General features: G+C 44.5%; 1 protein-coding gene across 1 annotated transcript in view; it reads left to right on the top strand.

Moving 5' to 3' along the window:
* Positions 1 to 2523: 2523 nt before the first annotated feature.
* Positions 2524 to 12036, top strand: part of ETS1 (ETS proto-oncogene 1, transcription factor) — a gene marked incomplete at both ends in the record, with an annotated part of 9614 nt that continues 101 nt past the window's right edge. The window contains 5 exons of the mRNA XM_010164836.1: positions 2524 to 2643; positions 3283 to 3483; positions 6893 to 6970; positions 8162 to 8410; positions 11822 to 12036. Of these exons, the coding sequence (XP_010163138.1) occupies positions 2524 to 2643; positions 3283 to 3483; positions 6893 to 6970; positions 8162 to 8410; positions 11822 to 12036 (863 nt within the window). The remainder of the gene's footprint in view (positions 2644 to 3282; positions 3484 to 6892; positions 6971 to 8161; positions 8411 to 11821) is intronic.

Genomic DNA, 12036 nt, shown 5'->3' with positions numbered 1-12036 from the left:
CCTCCTCTAATACTTTTAAATTTTTTTAAATTTTTTTATATTTTCTTTTTTTTTAAATTGAAAATAGACTTTGCTTCTCCGCTGACCTCTCCTTGGGAATCTCTTTTAAGTCTTCCCTGTTTTGACATTGTGTTTGTGCAGAGCTCAGCGTTCACCTTACTAAACTGAAACTTTATCCCCCCCCCTTGCTACTGAAAAATTGATTTGCTGGGTATGAGCAAACCCAACCCCATGAATCCTGTGGGAGAAAACATCGAGGGGGGGTGGATTGGTGATACCTACTTGCTTATATTGCAGATATACAAATACAGTTTTGCACACACCTCACCTTACCCTGCTGCTCTTGGTGGCTCGCCTAAGGAGGTCATCTCCACACAGGTTTTCACCAGTGATTCAGTGTAAAAATTGGGGTTAGAAATGGGGTTTTTTGGTTTTGTTTAGCTTAACTCTGACTCATCTTCCCATAGAACCCGAGAGCAAACGAACTGCCGTTTAACCAGCCTGCGGAGGGGAACGGATTCCTGGGTGGTCCCTGTAACCACAGAGCACAGAAAGCAAAGCATTACAATGTAACATGAGGATGAAGGGAAAGGGGCACTGAACCACTTTCTCCCAGTGTTATCTCAAAGCAGCAGATGGAGAACAGAGATAGCCAGGGTGGCTGCTCATTTTTCCGTGCCCTTTCCAGCCAAATCCAGTAAATAATGAAGTGTAATTTGCCAAATAGCCTTTGAATGTATTGTTTGCTTTCAAAGGTCCCGATATTTCCACTGTGGCAGGGAATCCTTGATTTATTTGGTGGGCTTAGGGGGAGGAATCAGGTCCCGAGATGCTCGAGATCATGTATTTTTATTAGTCCTACCTGAGCAAAAAGTCATGCAAATCGTTGAGTGCTTTGGTGGAGGGAGCTACAAAGAGAGGAGGTGATTTTGCAAGTCTTTTCCTTGGGGACAATAGGTAGAAGGTGAAAAAGTGGAGAAATAAAAATGATTCTCTTGGCTTTGGTGGTGGAATTGCATTTGGTGCATCCAGCTGATGATTTGGGGATGCTCTGTAGCATGGTCAACCTTACCCTGTGTTGCAAAGCTCCATGTGGATGCTTATTGACCCAAATTCTGGATTCTCACTTGCAAAAAAACCCCAAACCCAATATTGTGTTGTTTTGGGCTTTAAATGATGCCTGTGAGTTTGGCTGTGGAGCAGGTGAGTGGAGCAGACTGGGTCGGACTGGAAAGCAGCGTTGTTGCACTGGGGATGTAGTCAATGTTGCTTGAAACAAGATGTTTTGCAGGTAAAATGGCTCTTTAAATCAGAGCCTAAATTAACTGGAGTGATGGGAGGTGGCTGGGATTTCCACCAAACAGAGAATTCTTTGATTTTTGATGCTACTATCCAGACATTCATGGAAACACCAAAAGGGCTTGTGCGTGTTGTCATTTTTCCACTCAGAACAGTTTTCATTGAAAAATTTCCAGTGCTAAACCAACCTGGGTTGGAGTTATATGGATGAAACTGATAAAGTTCAGTTGTTTGAGATGATGGTTGGATGAGGCTTTCCTTCTCCACCAAAGATGTTTTTCAGGAATGCTTAAAATATATGAAAAAGAGCCAAATCTTTATTCAGAATGAGGAGATTATTTTTTTATTTTATTTTTTTTTAAACCATTGCTTTTGTTTATGAAACTCTTTGGCTACAAATATCCGTCTCCTTCCAAATAAATTAGAAAAAAAAAAAAAATAGAAAGGAAGAGCTTTTCTTCTCATCAGGATTTACTCCAAGGCCTGGCTCTTGGCTTGGCCCCGCGCTGTCCCATGGGGGTGGCTGAGCATTGTTCAGTGACTCACCCCAAATCGCGTCGCTCCGTGCTATGGGCTCTGCATGATGTAACTCTGTGCTAATGTGGGATTTTCCAGCTCTTTGTTTTCCCTCCCTCCTCCAATGGGTTTTCTGCCGGTTCTTCAGCCTCCTGTCAACTTACTTTTTCCAGGATTGCCTGTGATTCTTTAAAATCAATTTTTTCCCTCTTATTTTCCTTTGGACCGGGATGTTCGGAGGTGGAGCAGTAATTCAGAGATATATTTCTCCCTTCTTTCTTGGTCACCTTGGTGTAGGACTCATACCTTCATACTCTTATATGGTGTTTGGAGCTGCTCAGTTATCTCTCAGGCTTCAGACACCACCTGGAGTGATGAAACCCAGCAAGTTGATGTTTGTAAAGGTCTTTTGATATCACCATCAAATTTCCAGTTGTGCATTCATGGTTGGCTTGTAGGGAGACTGTGTGCACCATGTACCATGACTTGTCTGTGCCCTTTAAGCTTATTATAAGCACAAGATTCTTTTTCTTGTATTTAAAAAGCCTGCTCATGGATTTGCAGGGTTTAGGAGGGTCTGGGTGTGAAAAATTCAGAAGGAAAAAAAGATCTCTTTGTTTTTCTGACAATTCAACAGCCAGCACGACTCCCGTCATCTTTGCCAGTCCCGTGTCCTTAGAGCCATTTTTTCTCTCCCATTTCTTTCAGATATGGAATGTGCAGATGTGCCTTTATTAACACCCAGCAGCAAAGAAATGATGTCTCAGGCACTGAAAGCCACTTTCAGCGGCTTCGCCAAAGAGCAGCAGCGGCTGGGAATCCCCAAAGGTAAGACACGGCTTCCCAGTGAGCAGCTGTGGCAGATGTAGAGATCGTGTACTCCTTCTCCACATCTGCCATGTGTTTTGTCAGTTCTCCTCACCTAGTATTGCCTTGGTTCTTGGCAGCTGAAGCTGGAACAACCTGGACCTAGAGGCAAAACCTTTTCAGTATCGCTTGCAAACTCATCCTGTCTGACAGATTGTGCCTCTCTGTCCTGCTCACCTCTGCTGGGTGACTGCTCTTGCAGCTTTGGGGAGAAGGTAGCTCCAGAACTTCTATTTGAAGTCATGTCCACCATACAGAGAAGTAGCAGGGACCCTTTACAAGAGGCTGATGGCAGAGAGGAAACCAAGCATGATAGAGAAATGGGTGGGAGGTGGTGATAGAGAGCTACGGAGATTTTTAAAAGTCCCAAACAAATCCAAAGCTCGTTCCTTGTATGAAACATGACTGCAAACAGAGCTGATCCAAACTCTAAGTGTGGTGTTCCCCCACCACGTTTTACCCTGATGCCAATGGACTGCCAATCCCTATGGGATGAAGCTGTGTGAGTAAGATGCATCTGTAGCACTCTTTGTGTCCTCTTTTCCTGGGGGAAATGGCTTGTGGTTGCTCATTAATTGATTTTTTTTTGTCTTGGTGCAGATCCCCAGCAGTGGACGGAGACGCACGTGCGGGACTGGGTGATGTGGGCAGTGAACGAGTTTAGCCTAAAAGGAGTGGATTTCCAGAAATTTTGCATGAATGGAGCTGCTCTCTGTGCCCTGGGCAAGGAGTGCTTCCTGGAGCTAGCGCCCGACTTTGTGGGTGACATCCTTTGGGAACATCTGGAGATCTTGCAGAAAGGTGAGTCCCAGAGTTTCCAGGGTGAATGGCTCACCCCATCCTATTTAACCTGATTTTGGACCTTTCCAAAGACTTTGGTTCACAGTCTGGTTCTGCAATGAGGTGTTCACTTTGGGTTTTAATCCCACTAAAAGCAGCTTTCAAAGCTCAGCTTTCCAGTAGGATTTCAAATGAGCATCTCAACTGGTAGTGGGCAATGGAAATCCCAGCACTGCTTGACAGAGGAAGGGTGTTTGCACTGGATGCTTGGCAGGAACCCACAGCGGGCAGGGACACTCTGGAAATGATGGTGGGATTTTCCAAAGCATTATTCCTCAGCTCGTTCAGGCTCCCGTTGTGAATTTTACCATTTCCTCCGGTACAACAATCCCTCCAACATCCCACCCTCATTTCCCAGTTGCAATTAGAAACTGCTTTGCTTTGTTTGATGTCCCAAAAGATGTAGTGGCATTTTGTTAAGAGTGACCGTGTCCCCCACAGAAACCATCTCTGACCAGTCCTGGCATGGCAGCATTTAAGGATATTAATTTTTATTGATTAGGAACATACACATTGATTTGGAGTGTTGATTTTCATAGGGTCTGGATGCCCAAGCACCACTTAGACTGGGATGGTTTTGAAAGAGCAGGTGAAGAGCTGAACACCTTTAACTGAGCCACGAGCAGGAAGAAATCTGGGTTCAGTCTCTAGCTCGTTTTTCTGCAGAGCTATTTGCTTTCCTGGAATATCCCTTGCTCTGTCATACTGACCCTGCGTGCTTGTCAGCGGACCTGTACTGCTGGCAGGAAGGGGAGGGGGAACAAAGTTATGCCTTCCAGGAAACCATTGACAAATGGATGTTAATTGCTGATTACTAATTTTACTGCTACCTGTGGTTTGCAAAAGGTAAACACGGCTCTTCCCAGGGTCTGCGTCCAACTGGCGGTTTTTCTGCTCTTTTGACTCTGTATCTGTTGTGTTCTTCTCATTTGGCCTGATTTGAATTGAGTGTTTATATCAACAGCAAGTGGTTTAACCAAACAAAACGAAATGTTACGGTCAGTCCTTGTTTTAAACCGTCACTTGTAAGGCAGCTCTACCTTCCCACAACCCTCCTTCATTTCTTTTTTGGGCTGTAACCCACTGGAGAGGGGTGTGATGTGCCACAGGTACTGACTGAAGCATCAGAGCTGGGTTTGTAGCTCCTTCCTGCAGATTCCCCACGGCGTAAATATGACCTCGGTGCTGTAGTTTCACAGTAAAATAGGGATTATGTCTCCTTGACACACGAGGGTGTTGAGATGCTGCAGTGATGAGGACGCAAAAGGTCTAAGAGAGAGAGAGTTTACAAAGAAACTGGAAATCTTTGTGTCTGTGGCAGCTTTTCTGCTGAGAGGATGAAACATAAAGCTGAATTTCTTTGTTTCAACGCTGCTGGCACAGCCCTGGGAACTAAGAAGTCTCCATTCTGTGTTCAGTTTTACTGGTGACTTTGTCACTTCTTGCATAAGTTATCTGAGCCTTAGCTTCTATGGTGGGTTCTGAACACATTTCCCAGAAGGGCAATATCTGTGAAGTTATTTGGAGAGTAACTAAGAAGAGCTTCCAAAAAATAACCAGCCTCACCCCAAGGATTAATTTCTGTTCCCTGTAAGTTATGGGATTCATTTTACTGGTAGTACATCTCCAAACCCCTGACAAGATCTGGGTTCTGTTGTGCTGGTGTTGTATAAACATAACGTGTGAAGTTGTCCCTGCCACATCTCTCCCCACGCAAGAGGAGATGGTCTTCTCCACTTTGCTGCTGGGGATGTGAAGCGTGAAGAGATCAAGGTTTGCCCAGACACACCCATGATATCAAGGTCCAACTTGCCAGTCCGCATCTCTTCCGTCTTCCCCAGCCACCCACCATCATCATCACCATCATCACTTGGGGGTATTGATGCCGGGAATGGTGGTTAACCCCAAAATCTTTGACTTTACCTATAGCGGTGTGACAACCAGCATCGGGTCATGCTGGGACAGGCTGTGACCTTGCTGTCCCTCCTGCTAACATGCCTCCCTTGTGAGCGCTTTCTGAGAGTGACTCATGTACCACAGGCTGCTCAGGGTTTAAAAAAGGCAGCAGATGGGCGACTTTTCCCTGCATGGATTTGAGTATTTTCAAGCATATTTTTTTTTTTCCCAAATTTCTTCTTAAAATAACCTCTTCAGTTACCAGCAGTCAGCAGTGCCCTCCACTTGACTGTAAGCGTAGCTGAAGGTTGCTCTCTTTTCTCTGTGGTCACCCACCCTGCCCCTTGGCAGACACCGTGGGGAAAGGAAAAAAACATTTCTCATTAGGTCTCTCCGTTTGCACAAAACCTCCTTTTGTTAGAGAATATTTTCCACCCTACAATCCCCAGGAGAGAGGGATAAAATTAGGCTCCTTGCAAGCGAACGTGCATTATCTTCAGTTGGCTTCTCTAGCGCCTCAGCAGAAATAAACATAACTGGGAGTTGTCTGTGTGTGGGGTTTTTTTTTAATTATTATTATTATTTTGGTTACCCTCTGTAAAGAAAATAAAATCTCTCATGCCGGTATCTCTGCCCACAATAACATGCTGGAATGAAGAAGGTGTTAATGGAAAAACTGGTCGGGGTAAGAGCAACGTGGCTTTTAGATGGGAAAAGCAAATTCAGCGCCAAGCCCAGCAGTACCAAACTGCTTGGAAAAAGCAAGAGAAAGCAGGGAATCTATGTGATAAGCACTTTCTTTTTCTTAGTGAATTATGGTTATAGAAAAGGTAAAATTTTGCAGGCTGCCCATATATATATATAGTGGAGTTTGTACGAGGATGATGGACAGTGCAGCAAAGCTTTTCTGAGCGTGGCAGCCTCTGCCTGCATCAGGTGCAAGGTAAAAAAATGCTGCGTAGGCTGGGAATTCGCATTAATTTGGGGTTGTAGGAGCTGGTTTTGGTGTTCATTACCCACTCACTTGCACACACACCTACTGCTGGGCTAAAAATAGGGGCTTTTTCAGGAAAACAACTAACTGTCCTTGTATGGTGGGGTTTTTTCATGAGCTCATACATGTAAGCTGCGATAAGCAATCCTCAAGAGGATGAAAAACCGACCAAAAAAAAATTAAGGCAAGCGAGGAAATGATGCAACAAGTATTTCAGAACCACCTGGAGCCTCTGATTGAGAAAGTTGTTGCTGTTTTGTTTTGTTTAGTTTAAATTTGGTCATACCTGCAGCAAGAATTCCCCAAGGAACCCGTGTGCATCAGGCGCTTATTCGGGTGGGATTTCAGCTCTTAACTCCTTTCTGTTCCTTTGAATGTCCCAGTTTAACCCAGAGAAGAGCATTTTAGGAAGTTCAGACCTAAATGTTCTGCACGATATGCCCATGGACATGTGACATTTCCTTCCTTCTCTCTTTGCAGAAGAGGTGAAACCGTACCCAGCAAACGGAGTGAACACAACATATCCAGAATCCCGTTATACTTCAGACTACTTCATTAGTAAGTCTCAATTATCAGTATCATTCTGGTGCTTCCAGGCATGAAAGTGCCACCTATTAGAGGTGTGTCTACCTCACATGAAGATTTCACCATCCAGTTGTTGCTCTGTTGTGGCAGATTTTTGTCTTTCCTAATTTTTGAGGCTTATTTAGAAGCCATCTGTATTTTTTAGAGGCTGCCTTGAGATGCCATAATATGACTTTTCAAGCATTAGTTGTTTGAAGCTGTAGCTCAGCAGACACAAAAAGCCACCTCAACACTCCAGAATATTAGGAATTTAAAAAAAAACTTATTAAAAAAGGGAGGGAATGGGGAAATAAGACTTAATTCTGGATTGCTAGGTAGGAACCTAGCAAGGAAAGGGATGAGCTGTCTTCCCATTGCTATTGCTTTGGAGATTTTCTTTAAGGCCGTTTGAAATCTGTGATATATTTCCTGAACCAGCAAAAAAAAAACCATAACTCACCTGAATTGGGATTCCAAGCTCTGGCCAGTGAGGAGCGAGGTGACTGTGGAAGTGATTTATCTGTTATAATCACCAAGGAAAATTTTTTGCCCTGTATTTCCTTTGCTGAGATTATGCTCTTCATGATTTTCCAGCTTTTTCCCACTAGCAGCTTGCTTGAGAGGAGTTTGGTGTAACACACACTGATGATGGTTCAGGATGTCTTATTTATTTTTAAATTGCTGCAATTATAAGACACCGGCTCTCTGTATCTTTTAGAAACCTTAGTCAAAATCAGTGCCCAGTTGTGCCAGGTATTTTCTGTCCAAAGGTGGTCTCCCCTTGCACTGCAGACCTCCAATCTCACTGTGCTGTGGGAGACTGGAGGGGGAGAGAGCAAAGCTCTGCTTTCTTGGAGCTGTTTGGGTTTTTGTCTTGCTTTTCATAAGGGCAGTTAATGACAAAACAAGGGGAAATGGGCTTAAGCTGAAAGAGGGGAGGTTTAGATGAGATATTAGGAAGAAGTTCTTCACTGTGAGGGTGGTCAGACATTGGAACAGGTAAGTTGTGGATGTTCCTCCCTGGAAGTTTTCAAAGCCAGGCTGGATGAGGCTTTGAGCAACCTGGTCTAGTGGAAGGTGTCCCTGCTGCTGGCAGTGGGGTTGGAACTGGATGAGCTTTAAGGTCCCTTCCAACCCAAACCGTTCTATGATTCTGTGATTCTAATGCTCCTCTTCTGCCGGCAGGTTATGGCATTGAGCACGCACAGTGCGTGCCACCCTCCGAGTTCTCCGAGCCCAGCTTCATCACAGAGTCCTACCAGACCCTCCATCCCATCAGCTCAGAAGAGCTCCTGTCCCTCAAGTACGAGAACGACTATCCCTCGGTCATCCTGCGTGACCCAGTCCAGACAGACTCCTTGCAGACAGACTACTTCACGATCAAGCAAGAAGTGGTAACGCCAGACAACATGTGCATGGGACGTGCCAGTCGAGGTAAAGTCAAGTATCTCCCAGGGTTTGCTTGGGTTCTTGCTATCTACCTATATCAACATACATGCTGCTTTCCCCTCTGTAGGAGATAGTGCTTTGGGGGGACCAAGGCCATCAGGACATCATGCAGCTCCAGTAACAAAGACATATATCTGAGGAGGTTGAACTCCCAGATGGATTCCCTGATGGCTTTGAGCCCTCCCTGCCTTTCTCTCTGGGGAAAACATGAAGAAGGCCTTTATTTTTTCTACTCTGCTGCCTCTTTTTACAACATCAGCAAAAAATGGAGCATTTCTGGCTCTGGATTTTAATGTCAAACTGGAGTGAAGTTGAAATAAGCTTTGAGGTTACTAGGGAGGACAGACTGCTGTGTGATTGTATAAATCTCATTTTCCTAGGAGACCAGGCAAAATCCTTCACAAGTTCTCATCAGGAATGAATGTCCAAGGCTCTGAAGAGTTTTACACTTGATGATCCAAAGTCTTTATCCATTATCTCCGTTGGTTTTTTGATGGCTGTTTGCTTGAACTGATAATCTGTTCTGGTGAACTCAAGCCCTGTGCTTTGTTAGGAGATGCAGATGTCACGGGTTGAGTCAGCGACAGAGCTGAAAAACCCCCCGAATCCTTGTGCTACAGCCCTACATCTCCAAAGAGTTATAGGTACATGATTCCTGTTTGAGATGATGGGCTTTAAACACCTAAACACTTCTGAGGATCTGAGCCCAAATACCTTTTCAATTAATATTATTAAATTCTGAACACATGGGGCCCAGATGCCCGGCTACTTTGTAATGACATCGCTTAACGCAAGGCTGAGGGTCTGGCTCACAGGAGATATTCAAAGCAAAAGTTGAATCCACAGAGCTCAAAGTCACTTACAAAGGGGTATCATTATCTCCTGATTTCAGGTAGGGAAGCTGAGGGAAGAGATCTGACCTGCCTGCAATAGAATCCAGGTGTCCCCATGCCTAAAATTCATTATAGTGACGTGTTGCTGTGAGCCAGGTTTGATGTTGAACATTCAAACCCATTCATCCAGCTCTGAGAGCTGGAGTTGTGCTGGCTCCCTGTGAAAGCCTGAGCCTCTTTGCAGGTCTGCATCGCATTTGAGTTGCTCAATGAAGCTCCTTTTAAGTTTCTCAATTATTTTTCCAAACTGGGAGAGCTAATGACAGGAAAAGTTATTATTTGTATTATTACCTCTCCTGCTGCTGCTGTCTGAGTGTTAATATAAGAGAGGTGACTTGGACCAAAAGGGCAGCGGTGTTATAATTTTAGGCAAGCTCCTCTTCCTGGGGTTGTTTTTCTGGCTATCTTTCATCAGTGTCTTTCCCTTTTCTTGACCTTTTCTTTAACATAGGTGATTTCATAATAATTCTCATTGAAATGCAATGATTCAGGCATGCTTTTGCAATTGTACCTTGAGCTTGTTCTCACCAGCAAGCCTAAAAAAAAAAACTCCAGGGGAGGGAAGAAAGAACCCTGAACTCAGCACGGGGGATCAAGGGCCCCTGGTGTTGGCAAACACTTTAACAATTGAAGAAATGCAACAGGCTCCGGCCGTGCTTACACTCACCTACATTTCAGCCACGTAGAAGAGTCTTTGGGTGGCATTAATCCTCCCAGAGTGATATAAAAAAAGCCTTAATATAAAGCAGAGTCTGGTTAAATTGATATTTACGTTACGTCTTTCCCTTCCACTGTATCAACAGGTTAATCTATCACAAAGTCAAGGACTCCAGCAGTGGGAAATTCAGGCTGAAGGTTTTCCAGACAGTCGCCTTTTGTCTTTCTTTGTGTGGGTTTTAGGAGTTAATTTTTGTGGCCCCATGGGAATTGTTTCACTTTGCCTTATCACTGAGGATGTCTGGTTGGAAAGTGTAGCTGCCAAACTCTTTAACAAGTTTCTTCTGAGTAGGTACGAGGTGTGATTTTTCCAAAGGCTCATGTTTAGGTCAAATTTAGGTGAATTTTCAATGAAATTATCCAAGTCACATCTCCCGACACTGCAGCTGTTCATCTGGCAGATTTTTAATTCCTTTTCTAAACGAACTTGTGCTACAGGACTTCTCAGGGAAGTGGTTATGCCAATTAATGAACATGCACAAAGCGGGGTTATTTTCCCCTTGAAGGATTCAGGAAGTGAAGTGTATTCTGTGAAATTCTCAATGAAAAAACCCCCCAAAAACCTAGAGGAAGAAAATAAAATGAGTTTGAAGCATAGATATTACCAGCTAGGAATCCAAACTTCAAACAATTCTGAGGCAGCAATCAGGGCAGAGCTGACGGTGGTTGAGTCTTTTCACAGCAAGTGTTCTTCAAACTACAACACAACAAATATTTGGGGGAGTGTGCCAGCGTCCTTCCACGTTCCTGTTCCCCTGTGATTTACTAACTGGGCTCAAGCTACTTGGTAACTCTGCCAATGGAAATTTCTCCAGGAGTTCTTGCACAATCCCAGCAGCTGTTTTTAGCCTGGTTTGGGAAATTAGTGAACTTGAATGATCCTGTTACGCTCAGAGTTTGTCAGTAAAGATGTTGAGCAATCGGCAGCCTACGGGAGATCAAGAGAGAGCAATTTCAGTTTGTTCTTTGGATCCTTTTTTAGCTCTCCTGTTTTAAGTACAGAAGCTAATACTTCTGCTGTCTCTACTGGGTGTAAATCAGCATAGCCCTGCTGAGGATCTAGCCTCTCATATTCTGCTCTTGACTAAAAATACCCCAGAGAGTAACCTTGATACAACCCAGCTGTGCTCACCTTACCAGAACTGGAACTATTTGAGCTCTCAGCCTTTTGCTCTCCTCCTCCATTCAAATCTGCTGCTGTTTGGGGATTTTGGGGGTTGAAAGCTGGTTGTAACATACGGCAATAAAAAGCTGCTGTGTAGTTTTGTAGGAAACATCAAAAGTAAAGAAGCTGGGTGTCCTGTGCCCTTGGATATGCCTGAGCAACATGTATATAGGGTTGGCAGGTATAATATGGGATTTACTGTTTCAGAAGCAAGAGCAAGAGGTCCTGGCACCTCAAATGGGCCTTGAAAATCTGTTTAAAGTGGGTTATTTCTCTGCCGTTGCCTTTTTTTTTTTGAAAGAGAGAACAATTTCCAGTCAGCCCCAGGCATCAGTCTTGGGTAGAGTGTCAGGACTTTGGGTTTTTTTTCCCTGACTCACTCTGCCTTGCTGTGCTGCCTGAACTTCTTGGAGGCTCAGATAGCCTTGCTCTGAATTGCAAAGAGACCGAAAGTATCCCAGTTTCAGGTCATATTTTTGAGTTTCTTTGGAGATGAGACATGGTGGGACAGCATCATTTTGCCTGATTGCCTTCTCAGGCAAAGCATCCTTCTGGCTGGTGGCAAGCTAAAGCATCTTCATGCTGGCCAGACACATCTCACATGATCTTCTTTCTCTACAGGTAAACTGGGTGGCCAGGACTCCTTCGAAAGCATAGAGAGCTACGATAGCTGCGACCGCCTGACGCAGTCCTGGAGCAGCCAGTCCTCCTTCCAGAGCCTGCAGCGTGTCCCATCCTATGACAGCTTTGACTCGGAGGACTACCCCGCCGCCCTGCCCAACCACAAACCCAAGGGCACCTTCAAGGACTATGTTCGAGATCGGGCCGATATGAAC

The sequence above is a fragment of the Antrostomus carolinensis genome, unplaced genomic scaffold, assembly GCF_000700745.2.
Source record: "Antrostomus carolinensis isolate BGI_N321 unplaced genomic scaffold, ASM70074v2 scaffold1623, whole genome shotgun sequence".
Classification (NCBI taxonomy): Eukaryota; Metazoa; Chordata; class Aves; order Caprimulgiformes; family Caprimulgidae; genus Antrostomus; species Antrostomus carolinensis.
The sequence above is the reverse complement of the archived record's forward strand: the minus strand, read 5'-3'. Positions and strand labels throughout refer to the sequence as shown.